The sequence below is a fragment of the Chrysochloris asiatica genome, unplaced genomic scaffold, assembly GCF_000296735.1.
Source record: "Chrysochloris asiatica unplaced genomic scaffold, ChrAsi1.0 scaffold00046, whole genome shotgun sequence".
NCBI lineage: Eukaryota > Metazoa > Chordata > Mammalia > Afrosoricida > Chrysochloridae > Chrysochloris > Chrysochloris asiatica.
In genome coordinates this window covers 6490328-6513341 of record NW_006408564.1, presented here as the reverse complement: position 1 = coordinate 6513341, position 23014 = coordinate 6490328, and the positions used below count along the sequence as shown (strand labels likewise).

Below are 23014 nucleotides of genomic sequence, written 5' to 3'. Positions count from 1 at the left end.
CCAGTGGTGTGCATGGCAAGGGAAGCCCAACTCTTGGGTTTTGTAGTAATGCTGTTGTTTTGGGGAGCTCACCCCCACCCCCCATTTCTCTGGTAGCATTGCCAGTCTCCCTGTCTCCTACTTCCAAGCTTTGTGGTTCAGGCGAGGCTGGCTCTGCACCCTGCTGTCCAGGGGTGTGGTAGTCCCCAGGACTTCTGGCCAGCATTATTGAGGAGTCTTCTTGGTTCACAGAGGTAACATGTAAGCTGGGCCCACTTCTGTCACTGTGGAGGGTGTAGTACAAACGTGCAGGCAGGATGTGTAACGCCACAAGGGAAAGTGCAGGAACTAGTGCAGGACCAGGAGAGGAGCGGAATCTGGGCCCTGGAGGGAGAGGAGTTGCCTTGTGGTTTTCTGAGATCAGGTAGCGGGAGCTGGTAATGAAGGCCGAGTGGGAGTGGGAAGAGATGAGGTGCCAGCCTGGAGGCTTTTATTCTAAATGGCCATTGAATAAAGCGTCAGGGAAGGGTTTTAATCAAGAGTGAATGGTCTGACGTACCTTTTCCAAAGAAAACTTGATCCAGGGTGGAGAACTAGATTGTGTGTCAGGACAAAGGTAGAAGCAGTGAAGCACTTAGAAAGCGGTTGTGTAGGAAGGAGATGGTGGTGGCCTAGTCAGGGGCAGAAGTGCTAGGGCTCCGACAAACACGCAGACACAAGGTGGTGGAAGGGAGTGAAAAGTGGTATGGTTTAGGTTACTCCGCTTCTCAGAGTCGGGACTTTCTCATCCTAATGGGAATCATTACCCACCTCACAAGTCTGACTAGTTGTTGTTGTTGTTATGTGCTGTCGAGTCGGTTCCGACCCATAGCGACCCTGCACAGGGTTTCCGAGGGTGTAAATCTTTACGGGAGTAGAATGCCTCATCTTTCTCCCGCGGAGCAGCTGGTAGTTTCGAACCGCTGACCTTAAGGTTCGCAGCCCGATTCGTAACCACTACGCTACCATTAAAAGCATTGTTTTTTTTTTTTAAAGTAGCAATTGGTTTGTGTTTACTAGTAGAACCCTCGCAGACAAGCTGCTCTTATTGTCTTGTTAAGAAAGCATGTCATATGTCTGAGATCCAAGTAGGAAATGTGGAGCCAGGATTTCTCTAGCTGCCACTGGATCCTAACTTTTCAGGACCTAAAACTGTAGTAACCATAATAGTGACACTTCCCTGGTTGGTGAATTCCTTGGAGGATTCAAGAAGAGACCTGGCACTTAGTAGGTCCTTGTTCAATTGTTACTTAAACTATTATTATTATATTCTTTGTGTTTTCCTGAGTTTGCACCGGATTACAAAAGTCCCTTCAAGTGAGGGAAACTAACTGCGGGGGAATCCAAAGGTTGTCCCCGGCGAGGCCAGAGGGCATGCTTTAGAGACCTTGGCGTAAGCACTGGAGGGGTGGGGCCAGGACCGAGGGGCCGAGACAGGGGGCGGGGCTCGGGTCTCCTGCGCATGCTCACTGCTGTCCGTCCCGCCGCCGCCGCCCCCGCCCACTCACCGCTGGGCAGCTGCGGGCTGCGAGGGCACACAGCAGGGCCCGGCAGGGCAAGCGCACGGCCATGGCCCCGTGGCTGCAGCTCTGTTCTGTCTTCTTCACGGTCAATGCTTGCCTCAACGGCTCGCAGTTGGCCGTGGCCGCAGGCGGTTCGGGACGCGCTCGGGGCGCAGACACCTGCGGCTGGAGGGTAAGGCGAAGACGGGCGGGCTTCTAGATGTCTCCAAACTCGCCGGGGGCGCAGGGTGCAGCGCGCACAGGTGCTCCGGAGCTGCAGACTTCCGCCGACGTGCCTACTGTCCTTGGGGTTTGCCGTCGGGTCCGGGTCCAACTGCCCTTCCTCCTTCTTTCCTTCCCCGGGTGAGCGTCCGCCAGCCCCGGCCCCGGTGAAAGGGGCCGCCTGACCCCCGGCTTTGTGTTGCTAATGAGGCGCGGCTGTCTGCCCGGGTCTTGCTCTGGAGGGCGGGCGAGGAGGGGGAGGGTTCCCCAACCTTTTGTTCGCAGCCCGGCATTGGGGTCTGGGTAGCTGTCCTGATGGGGAATGCTTTGGAGCGGGATGGGATCTTCATTCGAAGACTCTGGGTTTGGGTAGGGATGCATTCCTCCGTTGTGATCGTAGTGTTACTTTTATCTGGAATTGTCTTACCTCGCTCCCAACCCTCCATCCCAAAATCCTGACTTTACTTAGAAGCTTCACTACCCTTTTCAGCCCTTGGTCTAGCGAATGGTCTGACGGACGACACTGTCCTCCCTTCAGTTTGAGTTGCGGATACTTTTCACGCTGCAAGGCGGCTTATTACCTCCGTCAGGGCGCCGAGATGAGTCTTGAGAGCTATGCAGACTTCCCCGACGCCGGGCCGTGTGCCTGGAGCCCAGAACCAAGAGCCCCTTTGATTCTGTCGGCGATAGAGGGTGGGGGGTGTTCGCTGATCCCCTGTTGGGTGCCTCCAGCAACTTGGACGACCTCAGGACCCGGAAACTCCATCCGTCAGTCACTCGCGTACCACAGAGGCGAGGTCGGGCACCGTGTCGGGCGCTTCAGGGCCTTTAGCCTTTGGGGGAAGACTCGGGCTAGATGCCGGATTTGCACTCAGACTGCCATAGACACTCTGCTCTGCTCTGCTCTGAGCCGCCGCAACCTGTTTCCTTATCTGGAAAATGGGAGGAAGTGGGAGGTTTTCTAGTTTTCCCAGCACTGATGTTCCAAGAGGTGGGTGTTGAATGGTGGTGGTGATGTGCTGTGGAGTCAGTTCTAACTTGTAGCGACCCCGTATAGGGTTTCCGAGGCTGCACATCTTTACTGGAGCAGAAAAACCTCATCTTTATCCCTCAGAACAGCTGGTAGTTTCGAACTGCTAACCTTGAGCTCCTGGATGTGGAGTAGTTAGCGTCAGTCATGCTAACCCACAATTTATGGGATGCTCTAAACAGCCTCAGCTCTGCGGAGGCCTTGGACATGCCTGTTCTTAGGAACACAGGCTGGTGTTTCTAATCCACTTGTTCAACATTCAGAGAGACACCAGGCAGAAAAGCAAGTATGAACCAGGCAGCTGGGATGGCTGTTGCTTTTAAAGTCTGCATGCCTTCAGGCTCAATAGCTGCACATGGGGACCCACTTCCCGGCACAGAACCTTAGGCTCTACCACTCTTTCCTATTTGAGTGAAACATCATATTGTCTTGCTTTATTTTAGTCAAACACCATTGCTCAAGATAAATTTCTTCGTCTTGTTAAATGTTTTGAATCTGGACTCAACGTTGGCTTTTAAATATCAGTAACACCATCACAGATGTTGTATTCTAAGTTTTCATGTGACTGGCCTAGGTGAATGCATCCAGTTTGCTGTTGCTCTGCAGTTGCCGTGGTGACTTCACATACTAGTGCTTAGAGTTTAAAAGTTTTTAAATGCTGTGAAAGTTTAATGGTAGTGCTCAGAAGGAGCTGAGTGGGTTTTGTTCTCTCCATCTACTGATCTGACCAAGAAATTTATCTTGAGTAATGGTGTTTGACCTACACTCACACTCCGCCCCCTGTGTCCCACAGTTACTGGTAACCCTGCCCCAGTCACTTGGCACTCTTACTGAGAACCTCCTATTTGGAGGTGAATCTTCTCAACAGCTCCTGCTTTCGTCCTGCCAATCCATTAAGTCGGGCTTCATCTCTTTCTTGGATGAGCATGGAGGCCTCCGGACCATCTCCCAGATTTTAGTCTCTTTCCAGCTCCACATGATCCTTCCTCCCTGAAACTGCCCTTTGGTGCATCTGATAAAGCTTCCTGCTTTCCTTGATCCAACTCCGCCATCCACCTTACCTAGCTTTCCAGCTTCAGTGCCTGTCCCTCCCACCTTGTCCCTTAACTCCTGAGGCTTCCAAAGCTTTACAAGTGCTTTTCTACTTTCTTTGTGCTTTTTTCTGCAAATGCTTTTTTCCTTTGCTTTCTTATGCAGTTCCTTGCACTGTGGGCCTTAGCGACTACATCGTTTCATCTGTATTTGTTCATATCTGTGTCTAGACTAGTTTTTTTTTTGTTGTTTTTTTTTTGCCAGGGAATGAACCTCATCTTGGTGGTCTCAGAGTCTGGAGTCCTGTAAATCTTAGCTGAACCCAGTTAGGCCTGGCAGCCTTCCTGCAACGTCCTCTATGAAGTGGTAGATTTTGAGAAGTGGGAGGACAGCTCAGAGCTCCAAGCTCCAGTTCCCTCCCCACACTGGGCCTTTGCACATAGTGTGTCTGCCTGTGCTCCGTTACCTATTCCCTTTAATATCTCTTCAGCCTCCTCTCTCAGTTCTAGCATCTCTTGCTATAGGAAGTCTTCTCTGCCCCCACTGCTGTGGTAGGCCAGGTCTCCCATATGTTGCTGGCCAGTAAGTACTGGTATACAGCAGCCTGGATGTTTGCCTCATGTCTGTGTGCTCCAGGAAGATAGAAACAGATGACTAAGAAATACTACTGTTTCCCCTAATGCCCTTATGCCATGACATCTGTTCTGACCTGTGGATTTTGATAGTGGAGTGGGTATGTATATGTCTGTGTGTGTATCCCAAGCTCTTAGCCTGTGCCTAGCACATAGTAGGTAGTCCACGGTTGTTAGCTTCAGCTCTGAGCTTGCATACAGTCCAGAGTTATAGCTATCTAAGCACAGAAGTATAAGGGCAGATTATGTGTAATACAAACGGGAGATGGCTTTCTGTGGGTCTGGGCCATACTCAGAAACTGGGAGGGGGCAGCTGGGTACAAAAGTGAAGAACTGAAGGAGCTTGGCTCTACAGACTATAGAGAAGCTGGGTGAATGATCTCCAGGGAATCCGTGTTCCAGACACCCTAGTCCAGGCTCAGCAGGAATGAGACTTTTCCCCCAGGACTTGCAGGGTGGTTACAGCCAGCCAGCCCTTTCAGACTCTGCTCCCAGATCTTCGGCTAAGACCCTTTGGGAGCAGTGCCTGGTTTAAGTGGTCAGGTTTCACAACCTCCTCATTATTACCAGGGCAATTAAGGCCGATACCATCTTGAACACTACTCAGTGTTTTAGAAATGAGGTGTGGGTGCACTTCCTCTTCTACTTAAAAGAAAAGAAAAGCTCTTTGGGCTGTTGCCAGGTGAAGTTGCTCTTTGTGTAATAAATAAATACTGTTTTCCCAAAGAAGCAACAATTTGTAAGACTTCTGGAGGGGCCAGTATTCTCAGTTGTTTTACTGAATCTTAGCACTTGCTTCTTGATAGTGGAATTGGTTTTGTTTATGACTTTAATTCTGTCAGTTACTTGGGGCTGAGGTTTTCTTCCTTGATCCCCTCTGGTCTTAGGTTTGAGATGCCTGTTTATGGAACAAAGAGTTGGGAAACTACTGCTATAGGTTTTTGTTTAATGACTTTTCCTGAATTGAGGTTGGAGGAGGCCATTTCTTGCCTCCCTACCTAAATGGGGTGCACCTTCTCTGTCTATTATCCTTGAAACACAAATCCTATCCCCTCAAAAAGTTGGCTCCTGCAGGAATTCAGGAAGCTGGGATGCTGGCATCATCTTTATAATGAAGTACAAGTTTCCCATTTAAGGCAAATCCGTCATCTCAAAAGGTAGGAAAGAATAGGGTGGTACTTGGAAAAAAAGAAGTTTCAGCTGGTTAAAATTTAGGTTCCTGATAAAAGTCCAATCCAAGAATTCTTCTTGGCTGGGGGCCCAGGCATGTTTATTTGATTCTGAATTGGAAACGTTTTCATTCACTTGCAGCTCAAGGCTCCTAAACCCGCATCTGGTCAGTCTGTCTTGTGGATATGTTGTCCATGTTACAGATGCCCTCGTGTCTCTTACGGAATTCTCCATGAAAAGTCACTCAGCCCTGATTGACACACATTGTTCAGAGAGATTTTTAATAAGGAATGCAGTGCTTTCTTGCAGCTGGCTTTACCTTGATTGGGAACTCGCCTGGCCTGGCTCCATCTTTCTTGAGCAGCTCTCCCTTCTGTCCCCACTCACATCCATCCACCCATTCAAGGAACCTCTGAGCCCCTGCTGTGCCTCGGGCATTGTGCTAGCTATTAACTGGGTGACACAGCTGTGTCATTAGGTGCCATCGAGTGGGTTCTGATTCAGCTGGATGATGGAGACCAGCCAGCAACTAGCCATGCTGAGCTTTTCCTTCCAAGCTCTATTTCTCAAACGAAGCCCAGTGACCTCCAGTGTTAGAATTGCCTTGGGAGCATGTTCAAAATGCAGATTCAAGGCCAATGGGTCCAGAGTGGGAGTAAGGTGGGGCCCAGGACTCAACATTTAAACAAATTCTTCATAGGGTTTTGCTGCTTTCTCAAGGATGGGACCCACTGCTTTAGGATGGAAGAAGGGGAAGAGAAGCCACATCTTAAACATTTAGAACCAGAGCTTGGCTTTAAATTACTAACTGGGTTTAGAGAAAAATATGAAGACTTTCTCAGAACTATGACCAATGAAAGGGATTGGACTGGGGGTGGGGTTAGAGAGCAGCTGGGCAGGCGCCCCTTGTTTGGGTGGGGTGTCTTGGACCTGGGATTGAAGAGGAAGCCTGGAGGAAGGGGACTTGTCACTTCACTGGGTTCCTCCCTAGAACAGCTGGGCTTGTCTGGAACACAGTCTCAGGAAGGAGTAGGGCAGGATCCAAACCAGATTCTCGGCAGTTCAGACCTATGGACAGCTTCCCTTGCAAAGGAAAAAAACTGCTAATGTTTTTGTGAAGTCTTTATTTTAAGTTGAGTATTTTTCATGCCTCATTTAGCCGAAAATGTGTTGGTTTCTTTGAAAAAAAAAAAAAATTTTCTTTTTAAGCCCCTAAATCTTTCTCTTCCCCAGATCCGCCCCTGAACTTTTCTCATACAGTGCCCCCAGCAGATGTCTGCTGCTGCTGGGGCCACACGATCTTCAGTTTTATTGTCCTTTTTCATTCCCCACTGGCTTTTGTGCTTCCATTTGATGGATAGTGTGTCTTAGTTATTTACTGCTGCCCAGTGGGTGACTTTAACAAACATTTATTCTTTCATAGTTTTACAGGCTAGAAGTCTGATTTTAGACTTTCTCTGCCAGCTCCTTGTCTCTTTGCTCTACTGTTCATGGACGATCTCAAATGTGGGTTGGCATCACTCTTTACCCCTTTCTGCTTCTCTTGCTTGCTTGTTTATGCATAATCTCTTTGATGTCTCAAAAGAGATAGATTTAAAACAGCCTACTCTAATCTGGTAGCATAGTGGTTATGAATTGGGCTGCGAACCTTAAGGTCAGCAGTTCGAAACTACCAGCTGCTCGGTGGGAGAAAGATGAGGCTTTCTGCTCCCATAAAGATTTACAGCCTTGGAAACCCTGTACAGGGTCGCTATGGGTAGGAACCGACCCCACAGCACATAACCACCACCACCACCACTCTAATCTAGGAGCTCTGGTAGCTCGGGCTGCTAACCTCAAAGTCAGCAGTTCGAAACTACCAGCTGTTCCGTGGGAGAAAGATGAGGCTTTCTGCTCCTATAAAGATTTACAGTCTTGGAAACCTTATGCAGGGTCACTGTGAGTTGAAACTGACTCCACAGCACATAACCACCTACTCTAATTGTGACGCAGTAACAACAAAGACAACCCATTCCCAAATGGGATTGTAACCACTGGCGTACAGGTTTGGATTTATAGCCTTTTTTTTTTTTTTTTGGCGTGGGATGTTGGGGACGCAGTTCAATCCATAACAGATGGTTTTTTAAGACTTCTGGAAGCTTGCGCTCTTCTGAGAGATCTGAGAGATCTCATAGACCTGGGGATCTGTTCCTGTTAAGATTACAGCCTTGGAAACCCGATGGACAGTTAGTTGTACTGTAGGGTTTCTGTGAGTTTGGAATTGACTCAATAGCAAGAGATTTAGTTTTATGTTCTATGTGGAGCTCCTGGTGTTGTGCTGTAGGATCAGCACTGGACTGTGAACTAAGAGGTTGGCAGTTCAAACCCACCTGGAAAACACTATATAGGGTCGCTATGAGTTGGAACTGACACAGTGGCACTTCACAACAGCAACATGGAGTTGTTAAATGGTGCAGATGGTTATCACACTCAGGTGTAAAATCACCAGGCATTTGTTGGGAGAAATGTGACTGTCTGCTTCCATAAAGGTTACAACCTTAGAAACCCTATAAGACATTTCTCTTATTTTGTAGGGTCACTATGAGTCTGGCTGACTCAACTGCCCTAACAGCAACAAGACCTGGAATGAGGTGTGGGGGGTTAGGCCCCCCAAAGCTTGACAGGCTGCTGTAGGAGCAGTGCCCTCTCAGCAGAGCTGCCTTTTGCCACCCTGTTCTGGCAGCCACAACACATCTTCCCCAATTGAGGCCCTTCTGCCCTCAGCAAGCCCCAGGGGAGCTGCCTTTGCTGGTGCCTGGTCTCCTGTGAGCAGGACTTGCCAGACCAGTGGGAGGCATTGTCCTCCTGGGAAGTGTTTGTCTTGGAAAGCTCTGAATGGGCCTGACACACGATTAGGTGACTGATGGTCCCACAACACATTGTCTCCTCCGGGGGCCCTGGGCCTTTGAAGCTCTTCCCTGTGGGAAGTAAAGAGACTATTTGCTCTATTAAAATGCCTTGGTATTTCCTCTGTTTAACCACAGGCCACTTCCCCTCTGCCACTCTAAACCCGGCGGGGCCACCGGCTGATTGAAAAGACACAAGCCCCAGAGTGATCACATCCTATTGAAACAGATAGTCTTACTGCAGATTAAAGCCAGGGTAAGACTCTGAGAAGGAAACAGATCCCAGGGGGAATTTCTGAGATGGCTGCTTATCTTGCTCAAAAATTAGCCTGTTGACATAATTCACATTCGAAAGACTGAGATCATAAATGGGTACTTTAAAATGTATTTTTTTTAAAAAAAGGAAACCTAAACTGTAACGAAACCAGTATGTGGCAGGTTAAAGGGATTCAGTTAGTTAAACAGTGTGAGTTGGAGACTCCTCAGTGTCTGTCTGCCCAGAGAAAAATATACTTGGGGTATTCCTCACCTTGCAGCTTCTGTCTATATGGTTTCATTTGCTCAAAAGTTCATTTCAGGAGTTTGCAGTTTAAATAACACCAAGAATATCTCTGGGGAGACTGTCCCTCATTGTTCCCCAAGCAGTCTCTTAAAAGAAGCTTTAATTAATAACACCAGGCAGGAAACTAAAATCGAATAATTTAAAAAATGGCCTAAGTAACAGAGATTGAAAAGTTAAACTCTGTTTTTGTGAAGGGCCCTAAAAAGGGAATGACTATAGTTAGTCTCTAAAGGAGACTGCTATGTTACCCTGTTTGCAACTCCATTGTTCAAAGTATTCAAGATAAAAACACAAAAACCAACCCCCCCTTCCCCTTTCTTTCATTCCTTGTTTGGAAATGTTGGGGGAAGGTGGGTGTAGCTAATTAAGGCTACCCCCTTTAAAGGGGAGACTTAATAGGTACCAGCTGTGTTCAACAAATCACCGGGCAGATGACAAAATAAAGATGTGTTGTGAACACACATGTAATTCTCTGCTAGAACGGAAGTTGGCCTATACATTTTCTGATTTAATAGTGTGAATGAAAACTGCCTCTACTGTTCATATTTAAAAAGTGTTTGTTTTACAGTAAACTTGATGGTAAAAAGTCTTTCTTATCTGCATATAGCTGGTTCCTTAAAAGTTGAAACACCAATAGATATTATTGGCATTGTAGTACTTTTTAAATTGTACTTCATTGCGAAGCAGTTGTAATAGATGTTGATCATGAGATTTTTCATTTAAATTACTAACTTTGCAGATTGCAGACAAACTTGCTTGGACTTACCAGAAATGCCATATAAAATTGGAGCAGCAACTTTGAAAAGAGAAATGAAATCGATAGCATTAATTAGAAAGTTTAGATTGATATTTCCATTTCACACTTCAAATGATTCCTTTTGAAATTTTGAGAGTTTAGGCCGTAAATCTAACTTTTTTTTTAAGATTTAAAAAGCATTTTATTCTCTTATAAAAACGAGTTTTTCCAAATTTTCTGTTTTATCAGTTTTGTACACACACACCGCCACACACACACATTGAATAGTAGTAACCCTTTTTAAAATGCTGGCTGTGGCCCCAGACTGCTGTTCTGAGGTGGACGGTTTCATTTGAGACTGGGCGGGTTGATGGGGAGAAAGAGAGGTTTACTTAAGCCGTTCTGGAACGAAGAAGTACATTTTCCTGAGGCAGGCCATATGGTTTAGAAACCCCTTTCCCTTTAATTTTCATCTGTCCAGGTGATTTCTGGTTTCTTTTTGCTTGAAACGACCGCCCTTTTATCTGAGGAAAATGTAATGTAATCCAGACCAAATGTGAGAGCAGCCAGCTTGAGCTAGGGCCCTGTTGAGTGATGGTTTATCCTCTCCTTCCTCTTGTCTGTTGCATTCACACAGGATGGGGCAAGGCACCCACACAATTAGGATTTCTTTTTCCTGCTCTAACACTGATGATCAGAAAGACTTATTTGGAATGGGAGGGCAAAAGATCATTTAGTAAACAACTGCTCTGTGTCCTGGGGGCCTGATGTGCTGCTGTGGATAAGCACTGAACGACTAATCACAGGTCAGCAGTTCAAACCCACCAGCCACTCCTTGGAAACCTTTTACACTGTAGTGCTTAGGAATTGGGCTGCTAACCTCAAGGTCAGCAGTTTGAAACTACCAGCTGTTCCTCAGGAGAAAGATTAGGCTTTCTGCCCCCGTAAAGATTTACAGCCTTGGAAACCCTGTATAGGGTCGCTATGAGTCGAAACCAACTCCATGGCACACCATCACCACACCACCACCATGGTGCTGTAGGATTAGCACTGGATTGCGGACCACAAAGTCAGCAATTTTAATTTGCCATTTGCTCTTTGGAAACCCTGTAGTGGGTTGCTAAGGGTCAGAACTAACTTGACAGCACTTAACACAACAGTGTGAGTCGGAGCCACTTCAACATTTAACAGTAACTCTGTGTTCTGTAGGATAAGCACTGAAATACTAACTATAAGGTTGGCGGTTCAAACCTACCTTCTCCTATAAGCTGCATTCCTTGGGAAGCTTATACAGATAGGGTCGCTATGAGTCTTGGTGTGGCACTGTAGGATAAGCACTTGACTTCAAGGTCAGTTTGAACCTCAAAGTTGTTGTTGTTAAGTGCCGTCGAGTCAGATCCGACCCATAGCGACCCTATACAGGGTTTCTGAGGAGCGACTGATGATCTTGAACCACTGACCTTGCAGTTCAAATGGCTTTGCAGTCTGGCCTATTAACCCACAGTGCCACACCAGGACTCCAGAACCTCAAGGTTGTTGTTGTTGTTGTTGTTATGTGCCGTGAGTCGATTCCGACCCATAGCGACCCTGTACAGGGTTTCCGAGGCTGTAAATCTTTAGAGCAGAACGCCTCATCTTTCTCCCGCGGAACAGCTGGTAGTTTCGAACTGCTGACCTTGCGGTTCACAGCCCAATTTGTAACCACTACACTACCAGAACCTCAGGGTAGGTGAGTCAAATTCAACCAGCAGCTCCTTGGAAACCCTATGTAGAGTCCCTTTGAGTTGGAACCTACTCAACTGCACTTAATGCCACCACCACCACTGTGTGTCAAGTCGTGGTGCTAGATGAACTGGGGAAAAAACACGTGGGTGGACAAGGCCCCTCTCCTCTGTTTCTGGTTGGGGATGCAAGATAAAGGAAGAGGGACTCAGATGACAGAGAGGTCCAAGAAAGATTTTGAGTCCAGGGTACAGACAGCTCCCTGTCCTTGCTCCGGGTTTCTGTACTATTGGAGAAACATGACTCATGGTTCTTACTGCTTCTCAGTGGAGAACAGTCCACGTTGTAGAGTTGCCTGTGTGAGAAGCAGCCTGATGATGAGTGAGTGCCTGATGTGCGCCAGGCAGCCACACTGGGAATTCCAGCTTTTCAGCCCATGTTGTGGTTCCCAGTAACTATGGCATCTTTCTCTGCCTCGGTTTCCCCTGCTTTGGAGGCGTACCTCTCCTCTCTGTGAGTATTCCCTATACCATCTCCATGTGAAATTTGCCTGTGCCACAGGCCTGCATTTAAATCGCACATGACCTGTCATCCCTCCAGCCATTTTGGCAGTGACACAGTGAAGAGGAAGCAGATACTTATTCATGAAGAAGAAATATACTTTGAATGGTTCAAAGGAGGCTTAGAGGAAGGCTTCAGGATGGCACGCTGAAAGCAAGCCTTATCAATGGAATGTTGAGCAGGGCATTTCAGGTGAGTGGAACCATGAGTTGAGGTGGTAGTTTGGGCAAAAAGAAAGGTGTGGGTAAAGTTAGAGGAGGGCAGTTTATTTGAGGGGGTGTTGATAGTAGACTGAAGGTGTAGGTTGGGATAAGCTAACAGCATGCCTTGAGTTTTGCCCAACAGTGTCCTGTCAGGTATGGTGAGGCCGAGATGGCTTTTCCAGATGCTGAATGGTTTGATAAGAGTGATACTGAGCAGCCATTCATTCATTCCCTGAAAATTGCAGGCATGATCTCTAGAGCTTAGATTTTAGTAGGGTAAACAAGGATAGCAGCATACCAAACTCAATCACCCTGTTTAAATGAGCTCCTCATTCTGCCCTTTCTTCACTGTAGTTTTCCGCAGAGACACTTCACTGTGGGGCATACATAGGGGTCCTTGTTTGTCTCTGTCTTGCAGTGTCATCTCCATGGGGGTGGGGAGGAAGAGTGTGACAAAAACAGACAATTGCCAGATAGTTGATTCCAACTCTTAGTGTCCCTAAGTTGTTGTTGTTATGGGCTGTCAAGTCGATTCCAACATATAGTGACCCTGTAGAGGGTTTCCGAAGAGCGGCTGGTAAGTTTGAATTACCTAGAGGAGTTCTGGTAGTGCAATGGTTATGAGTTGGGCTCCTAACCTCAAGGTCAGCAGTTTGAAACTGCCAGCCATTGTGCAGGAGAAAAATGAGGCTTTCTACTCCTATAAAGATTTCCAGTCTCTGAAACCATATACAGGGTCGCTATGAGTTGGAACCGACTTCACGGCACACAACTACCACCATGTTGTTGTTGTTGTTAAGTGCCGTTGAGTTGGTTATGACCCATAGCAACCCTGTATAGGGTTTCCAAGGAGCGGCTGATGAGATTGAACCACCAACCTTGCAGTTCAAACTCGCTTTGCAGTCCAGCACACTAACCCACAGCGCTACACACCAGGACACCACCACCACCATAGGACAGAGTAAAACTGCTTCATAGGATTTCCAAGGCTGTAATCTTTATGGGTAGTCCTGGTGTGGCACTGTAGGCTAAACATTCAACTTCATGATTGGTTTGAACCACAAAGTCAGCGGTTGAAACTTACCAGCTACTCCTTGGAAACCCTATACAGGATCTCTGTGAGTCGGAACTGACTTGACAGCACTTAATGACAACAACAATCTTTATGGGAAGTCTTGGTGTAGCACTGCAGGATAAAGTGCTGGACAGCAAGGTCAGTTAGAACCACAAGGTTGGCAGTTCAAACCTACTAGCCTCTCCTTGCAAACCCTATACTGGGTCGCTATGAGTTGGCACTTAACAACCACAGCAGTCCTTATGGGCCTCTGGTATGGTGCTGTACAATAAGTACTTAACTATGAACCGCAAAGTCGGCAATAAACCTGTGCCTCAGAAACCTACAGGGTCACTCTGAGTTGGAACTGACTTGACAGAATTTAGCAACAACAATCCTTATGGAAACACACTGCCACATCTTTTGTCTGCTGAACAGCTGGTGGGTTTGAACCACTGACCTTCCGGTTAGCAGCTGAGCACTTAACCACTATGCCACCAACCCCATGATGGCGGGAGCTTTTACTTATTTTCTTGCTGCATCCGTAGAACAGTGGCTGGCACATAGTAGGTTCCTCATACAACTTTCTTGAATGATTAAGTGCTCTACAGAAAATTGAAATGTGTTGAGTGAAGACTGCTTGCAGTTGCATGATTCTACTGAGGAGGTAGCATGTAAGTGGAGCAGTTGTAATAAAAATCTCATTTGAAATTCTGTAGTCAATTCTATTTTTTTAATATTCGCCATTAGATAGGAGTGTGAGTAGAACATATGCTCCGTGGATTCATTCACAGCATAGATCAAGCACTGGCTTCACACCTAGGCTTCACACCTAGGCCCCCTTCCTGAACCAGGTGATGGAATGAGTGAGTGTGGGCTGGTAGTGAGCTGCAGGCACACCTTGTACAATGTCTGTTGATGGAAAGGGGAGTTTGCACTGTCAGCGTTTCCCTGCCCTGAGAAACCTAAAAAATTACTACCGAAGCACTAATTTATGCACTTTCCTCTAGTTTTGGACTTTATGAAGTGATGTGAATAAAATGAACCTCTAAAACATTCTGTCTTTTTAAGAGGCTTCATTTCATCCCTCCCTTCCCATTTCCTCCCCCCATTGTGAATGCTTTTCATTTTCAGAAGTCTCTTGAAGGTCCATCTAGAATCAAAGATGCTTTTTTACCTTCTTTACGGGGCTGTGGATTTGCTGACCAGCTGTGGTAATGAGTTTTGCTGGGCTTTGATTTCCATGCCTTGTCTCCCTGTGGGAGGAACTGGATATTTCTGATCTTACCTCTGCTCATATTCAGATCCAGCCAAGCAATCAGTGACTTCCCGGGCTTTTTTGTGGGAGACTGTGGGAAAAGTCCTGGTTGGCTGGCTATGAATTAATGAAACCCTTAGAAGTCTTCACTACAGATAGCTCCTGTGGTTTAAAAAACAAAACAAAACAAAACAGGCCTTGCCTTTTTGATTTGAGAAAGAGGTCATGGAGTCTTACTGAAATTACACAGAGAAAATGTAACATCTGGTTGTATTGGCCAAAGGCCGTGTCAGGGCCACGGAGCCATAGGGTTCCCAGTCTCAGACATACCCAAGATGACCCGTCACCCACATCCCCTGTAAAGCTGCCCTGGACACATTGCCTGTCTCATTGTTCTCTCTCTGGGTTTTGAAGTCATTGAGAGGCAGAATTTGTACCCCACACATCTTTTCACTTGAGTACATTTCCCCATCTACAGCACTTTCTTCCTTTTATTTAAAGGGTCACACTTTGTCTTTTGTTTTTCTAAGTGCATAGTTTTCTAGTTGGTAAAAGGCGGGTGTAATCGCTACTTTTATCTCATTAAAGGAGGATGGGAATGGATAATGGGGGAAGTTGAATGGAAGACATGGCAGTTTTAAAGAGTCTTTCTAAAAAGTTTTTAAATTAGTACACATGGGATAAGAGTCTAGGGAGACTGATAAGTTGCAGAAGAGTTTTAGGGGAAAGATGTACAGGGCATATAAAAGGGGTCTGTGAGGTTTTAAAAAGCAGAATCGTGTGTCTGAAGAGTCTGTTGTGTTTACCCTATCCCCCACTAGACCCATATGTATCTTTGTTGTTGTGAAGTGCTGTCGGAGTGGATTCCAACCCATAGCGACCCTGTATAGGGTTTCCGAGGAGCAGCTGGTGAGCTTGAACTGCTGACCTTGCAGTTCAAATGGCTTTGCAGTCTGGCGCATTAACCTACAATGTCACACCAGTATCTTAGGACATAGTTAAGTGAATAACTACAAGTCACATTATTATGTCTTTGGACATATATTTTCGGTCCTGGTCTATTCTGTACTAAAACCTTGTATAGTTTCCTTTTTAAAATATTGTTACTATTTTGAGACAGAACTTTTCTGAGACTGAACAGGAAGTTGAAGCCATTGCCACCTGCCCTTACTCTGAGTAGCAGACAGCCACCACCGCTGCCTGAGGCTTCCCCATGACTGGACTCTTGCTCCCGTACTTTGTATTTAGACAGATTTCAAGCCTAGAAAGAAGCTGAAAGAATAGTGAGATGCATATCCATCCCCCCCGCTCCAGGAGTGACTGGTTGGTAGCGTTTTTCTGCATTTACCTCAGTTACCTTCCAGAAACCCTTTGTGGTTTGTTTCTGAATCACAGTCCAGGATCCAGACCAGGCTCCTCATTGCTTTTAGATGACCTGCCCTTTTGTTGTTGTTAGATGTTGAGCCAGCCCTTCACACAAGGGGATCAGACCACAGCGATCCACACAGTTGAGTTTTTCAGAAGTAGATCACCAGGTTTTTCTTCTTCGTCTGGAAGCTCTACTGAAACCTGATGCAGCAGCACGGTGGTGGTGGTGGTGGTGATGTGCCTTGGAGTCGGAACCAACGCAGAGTGACCCTATACAGGGTTTCTGAGGCTGTAAATCTTTATGGGAGCAGAAAGCCTCATCTTTCTCCCGCGGAACAGCTGGTAGTTTCTGACTTCTGACTTTGGAGTTCGCAGCCCGATTCATAACCACTACGCTAGCAACATCAAAGTCTCCACTGACTTTGATGGTGGTGCATGGAAAGGAGGACTCTACCCTTCATCCACCACTGACTGGCCTTTCAACCTTTGAAAGTCTCCTTTGATCTAGAAAAGTTCTACTTTTTTTTCCCTTAATAACATGAATATTTTGAAGAGTCAGTTTCCCTTGTTTTGTAGATTGCCCTCTAAACTTCCCACATTGCTTACTCATAATTGTTGTTTTTAAGTGCCATCCAGTCGATTCTAACTCTTAGAGACCCTGGATAGGGTTTCTGGGGAGCAGCTGGTGGGTTTGAACTGCCAACCTTGTGATTCGCAGTCCAGTGCTGATCCTACAGCACCATACCAGGAGTCCTTCTCATAATTAGTGTCAAGCTAAATATTTTGGCAAGAACCTTGTAAAGGCCATGTGACATTTCTGTATTTTAGATATTGATAGATAACAAATGTGGATGTGGTTTTGGCAATGAGAAGAATTTGGTTTTTCTCTTTAAAATGGTTATACATTGAGACCTTTCTAATGGTGCAGTCCAAATGAACCTTGTGTTATTTGTATTGCAAATAAAAAAAAAAAGGAAAAATCTCTGTAAAATACATTAAGAATTTCCTTGACTTACTGAAGTTTTAACCAAAGTTCAGGGTGTCATTTGTTCTACCCTGTAATGTAGTCTCTTCCTTTAAAGTCTATTTGGGATCAACTGTGTTCTCTCAAAATTGGGAGGAGTATGTCTGAAGAATGCTTTAGGCTTTTGTTATTCACACGAGTTTGTGGCAAACAGTTGTAGATGTTGCCCTCAGCGACTGGGAATGTGTTCCTATTAAAAACCTCTATTTGGCTGGGTTTCCGGTTGAGTGCTTTCTCACACCAAACTTCAACCATTTCTTCCCTTTGTGTCCAGGAAACACTGAGCTTTATTTCTAGTATACACCACTCAAAACACATCCTCAGAGTCAGCTTCTAGTCTTTTCCGTCTGTGGCTGGGTATTGCCTAAATCATTTTCTCAAGAGTGCCTTGGAGACTGTTTCATTAGCTTAATTTGAATGACTCGTCTACCTAATTACATCGCTTTTCTCTCTTTTATTTCCCTTCCCCCCAGCCCAGATCTAAGGGCCAAGACATGCAAAGTTAATATTGGTTATTTTTCAAAGTAAGTTAAAATGTCAAAAAGTGACAAGTTGTTATTCTTACAGGGTGCCAGGGAAACAGCCAAGACAAAACCTCCATCTTTTATTCATAAGTCCAGGAAAACGGAGTGCGCACAGGCGGGCCTCTCTTCTGGCGTTTGTTGGGCTGGCTTTCAGGACTTGGCCCCCTCCCCTGCTGGTCGTGAAATGTCAGGCGCAGCCGTAATAGGAAGAGGACATTCAGCATCCAGAGAATGGACTGCAGAGCTTCCACTTCGCTTTTCCTTTTCTTATTTTTGGCACCACATCCACAGTCCTCTTCGTAGCCCACAGTGAAAGGCCAGAAAACAGTGATTTTGAAACTGGCAGGAATGTAGTGGCCCCAGCTCTGCCTCCAGGCTCCTGTACTAGAATGTACCCGGACACAAAGACCAGCCGGAGGGGAGGGTGGCCATCCCTGCAGAGTCTAGTGTGTTCTGGTCACGGGAGGGAGTTCTTGTTTCCATGGCTGAGATACCATCCGCCTTGGTGGAAGAATTTGGTTTTTCTCTTTAAAATGGTTGCACATTGAGACCTTTTAATGGTGCAGCCCAAATGAACCTTGTATTATTTGTATCTCAAATTAAAAAAAAAATAATAATTTCAACTTGCGATTTCAACAACCCTGACATTTAGCCAGGGAGCCGTGGTGGTGCAGTGGGTTAAACATTGGGCTGGTAACTACAAGATTGGTAGTTCAAACTCAGCAGCCACTCCGATATGGAGGTGGGGGAGGGGAAGATGAGGCAGGCTGCTCCTGTAAGGATTTACAGTCTTCCTGCAGAGCTCTGGGCTTGTACTTTTCTGTGGATGCAGAGAAGCTACATAAGCCTAGCATGTGATCTAGAGTAATGAATGGTTCTTGGCTAGAGGTGGTTTGGAGGACATTTTTGGTTGTCACAATTGGAGAAGGTAGCTACTGGCAACTAGTGGGTAAAAGACAGGATGCAACTAAGCAACTTACTATGTATTCCCAAGATAGCTCCACAACATAGAATTATCTGCCCCAAAATGTCAATAGTGTCGAAGTTGAGAAACCCCGATTGTGGGGTCCCATTTTAATATTTGAATTTCTCAGCTGACTTAGCCTTGTAACACTTTTCAACTTCCTTTCTATTTAGTAGAATCTGCTGGTGCTACAAATCTACACTCAGGATGCTTTTCCGTTAGACTCTTAGGCATATGATTACACTGTTGTGGTACCCCTGGCAGGTTTGTCCTGAATGCATCGCCTATTTTAAATGCCATAGTTCGGCCATAATTTGATCAACGTAGCATAACCTGTGCCTCTGTTTTTGTTACTCACTGATGGTCTGTGGATAACATTACATTTTTTCAGCATGAAACCGAACACTTCAAATCCCTAAAGCAGTCTCAAATTTATGGTTAATAAAAGCATTTATTGTACTGGATGTCATCTGTTATATCACTCTGGGGCTAGGAGCTGGCAAGCAGTGGACAGGAAATATTTTCATTTCAAATCACTTCAATCTTATGGTCTAGGGGCAAAAGTGTCTGATTTCAGGAAAGCTGTAGTGAATAGCATAGTAATGAATGCATTTTTAGTTGATTAAGCAGGCATTCTCTCCCTCTCAAAAACAATTCTTTCCCTCTCTGGCTTGGTGGGACTAAATAAGCATGCGGTACTAAATGACAGCATTTCGTGCATTGACCATACTTTTCCTTTGATCATCTTAAACCTTCCGAAGTGTTTTCCAGGAATCCTCAGCAAATTAGGGGCAAGTCAGGAAGATGGCTAAATTGACGTTTTTGACCCTCTTGTAATTGTTTACTTTTTGGGCAAACGAGGTTTTATCAGATGATGCTGATTGTTCCGAATTCCCTTTTAAAAATGGAATTTGGTAACTTGCCTTTGGGATCATGGATTTAAGAGGGAAAAACATTTCCATGTTAAAACAAAACAAAACAAGGCTGTGCACTTTCTTGTAATTTGAGTCCTGATCTCCCCATCCATCAAATAAACAGTCAGGGTGAGTTGAGCTCCATCCAGAGGAAATCCTGTGTCCTGTGGATGAGTCTGGGACGTCGAACTTTTCTCTGGCTGCCTTTGAACGTGTTATCCAAACCATCGCTTCCCGAGCCTCAGAGGTAGACAATTATTTCTGATGTGGTTCCTTGTTCTCCAGATGAGGATTCCATGGCACAAAGAGTCAGGAAGGGATTATGATGGGAGGCCACGTGACTCAGAGATACTTTCCTTTGCCAGAAATTGGAGCCACAGAGCTCTTAACGGCCGTGCCCCCCAGCAGTCAGGCTTGCCCTGCCTTCCATGCTTCCAGCTTAAAGTGGATGCATGCCATGTGCAACAAAGCAACTAGTTGGGGTGGAGAGAGACTAGATACCAGATAGCGCTTTGCAGGTAATTAAATTAGGCAAGAATTAGGCATTTACCCCAGAGGTTCCCTAGTCTGGCTGAATACCAGTATCACCTCAGGAACATTCTTGGGGGGACATTGGTGTCAGGAAGGGGAGTTTCCGGGCCTCACCTCAGACCTGCTTAAGTGGGATTTCCTGGGGAAGGCCAGGAATCTGAGTTTTTAAAAAGCTGCCAAATTAGTGGTTGTCAGAGATTTGGGGTGGAGAAGGGTTTGATTTGACTACAGAGGGACAACACAAGAGAGTTTTTTTGTTTTGTTTTGTCTTTAGATGAACCAATCGTTCTGTATGCACATTACTTTGGCAGATGTATGCATGCATGAAAACTCATGGAACTGTACCAAGAAAGTCAATTTCACTGTGTGCAAATTAAAAAATAATGATCATAGTATTTTGAGTTATCACCTAGGTATCAGATGTGATAGGTGGTTCTTGGGGACAGCTGAGATCAGTTGTCAAGCTGTAAGAGAATGTCACCTGAAATTGCAGAGAAAGATGTGGACAGGCCTCTCTAGCCCAACGCTGACCTCTGCAGCGATGGACACGTTGTTTCATGCAGTTTAGTCATTGTTAAATAGGGCAGCTGTTGACCAGTTGACATGTGGCTAGCAAAGCTGATAGAGGCTACCCTATTGGGTAGCTCAGCCTTGGGGCTATGCAGGGTGCATGCAAACCCAGTGGTCATTTATGCCCGAGGGACAATAGTAAGTCATCCCAAATTGGACCAAGGCATTTGGTTTGGTGTAGGTACAGAGGGAAGCTGGATTGAAGACTGACCTTCGATCTGCCTGTGCAGAGGGCAGCCCTGCTCAGCGGAGGAACCTGTTTTCCTTCCCTTCTCACACAAGTCAGCTCCTTCTATCTAGTTCTTTCTCCAACCGCCCAACCTCATTCATCTTCAAAGATGCATCTACTAGATTGGATGCTTTTGTTTCTTGAATTGATTGGCTATACAGGAGGCCATTGGAGGGTCAAGGCCAGGCTGGGTGTGTTAGTCTTTCCTGCTACTCTGGACAAAGCTGTTGTAGATGAAGAACCTTCATGGGAATATCCTATTCCTTTTTTGGACAAAGAAATTATATGAAAACTGCAGTTAGGCGTGTTTTCGTTCATTGAGCACATGGCCTCTGTCTTGGCTTATATTCCTGCCTCCCCCCGCCCCCCCACCGAAAACAAACCAAAAAAACTAACACACACACAAAAAAAACCCAAACTTGCAGATGGTACCCGCTTGACCTGGCTTCAATGACTGGATGATCAGAGGTCAACCAGGAGAAGAAAGAAGAGGAAAAAAAGAGTGATCTGATACAATTTGATGAACTTGACCTACACCTATGGATGCAGTAACTCAAAAGAGGGAACAAATCCTTACAGCAAGAATCATTCCCACCTCCTCCACACACAGAGTAGACAGAGATGGGTAACTTGGACACTGGATACCCAAATGGGGGAGGGGGGGGACTACAAAGGCAAGAAGTGACTGGCTTACAAGCTTTCAAGAGGGAACCTAGAGCCAGGGGGCATGGAGGAAGGCAGAATCTCCAGTGAGTACTATCCAATCTGTCTAGGCGAGGCTGATGAAATGAAACGCAGATGGGTCATTTGTGATACAATAGTGAATAATTGTTATCAGGACTGATTGTGAGGGTTGGAAATGTAAAGGTAGATGTTTTATAGCAAGGAAGGGAGTGATTAACTCTCCAATCTAGGAGCGGAAGTCTCTAGGACCATCAACGGAGAAGAACCGAGAGCAGGACTCTACCCACAGAAGCAGTGATGCCTGAGATAGAGACAGAGATGATGACATGGAGTGATGAAGCGGTTGGGGACTTTGGATCCAGAGAGGGAGAGGGACTGGGGGCTGAAGACTGAGGGCGGGGGCAGGGGAGTGTAGGGAGTTTGTAGGGTATACCCTTTGGTCGGTTGATGATGCATGGAGGGGATTGGAACCATGGCAATGAAACGATATACGATAGAGTGAATGTAAAATTAAAGTTCTCTCATGTAAACTATCATATAATTCACAATAAAACATTGAAAAAAAAAAAAAACTAATAACAAAAAAAAAACCCACAACCAGTTGCTCTTGATTTAATTCCAACTCTTGGGAACCTCCTGTGTGTCAGAGTAGAACTGCGCTCTGTCTGATATTTTTGAAACTAGATTGCCAGGATTTCAGAAGGAAACTCTGAGTGGACTTGAACCTCCAGCATTTCAGTTAGCAGTTGAGCATATTCACTGTTGGCACCTCTCAGGGACTCCTGACTCGTGTTCAGACACTCTTAAACCTATCTTCCACCACCAGAGCTTTATGTTTATCTTGAATTGAGTTCCTTTTCCAAGTGTCTTATACAAGGGTGAGATCCAGAGCGCATGACCTTTTTATGAATATCAAGGCAAACCAAACGGTGGCAGAAATGGTCTTATATAAATTTGCCAAACAGCTAACAAAAAGTTTCATGAGCTACGGGCTTATAACTAAGAAAGCTTTGCTAATCTGATTTTAAAGGTAAGACCTCCTTGAGAGCTGAAAAAGGGGACTTTAAAATTAGTGGAACTATTCTTATATTTTTATATAAAAACTTCCCTCTCTTGGACCAGGAGAAGAAAATTCTGAATCCTAGTATCTTTAAACAGGGCTTTCTTGTGTTGATTTTACAAACTGATAACTTAACCTAATGAGAAAAAGCTTAATGAACTTTAAATATTTCTTCCAATCTTGAACACACACAAATCTTGCTGTATAGTTTTACTCAGTGTTTGTTTATTTATGATTATTTCCCCTAATATATGAAAATTTCAAATAGCATAGTTGAAAGAATTTTATAGTGAACAAATAAAAATCTACTCCCTAATTTGTACTATTAACCTTTTTGCTAAATTTTCTTTACCTCATTCCCTTCCAGCTGTTCCTCTATCCCAGGGGTGGGGAACATTCCACCCGTGGGCCCCTGGAATCATTTGGTCTAGCCCAGCCAGGGCAACCACAGTTCCAGCTGTCCTATTGCTGTTGTCATTAAGTGCCACCGAGCTGGTTCTGACTCATAGCGACCCTGTATAGGGTTTCCAAGGAGTAGCTGATGAATTTGAACCACTGA

General features: G+C 45.5%; 1 protein-coding gene across 1 annotated transcript in view; it reads left to right on the top strand.

Annotated features, from left to right (window-relative positions):
* The first annotated feature begins 1587 nt into the window (after window positions 1-1587).
* IL17RD (interleukin 17 receptor D) overlaps window positions 1588-23014 on the top strand; it is an 84029-nt gene continuing 62602 nt past the window's right edge. The window contains exon 1 of the mRNA XM_006862063.1: window positions 1588-1713. Within this exon, the coding sequence (XP_006862125.1) occupies window positions 1588-1713 (126 nt within the window). The remainder of the gene's footprint in view (window positions 1714-23014) is intronic.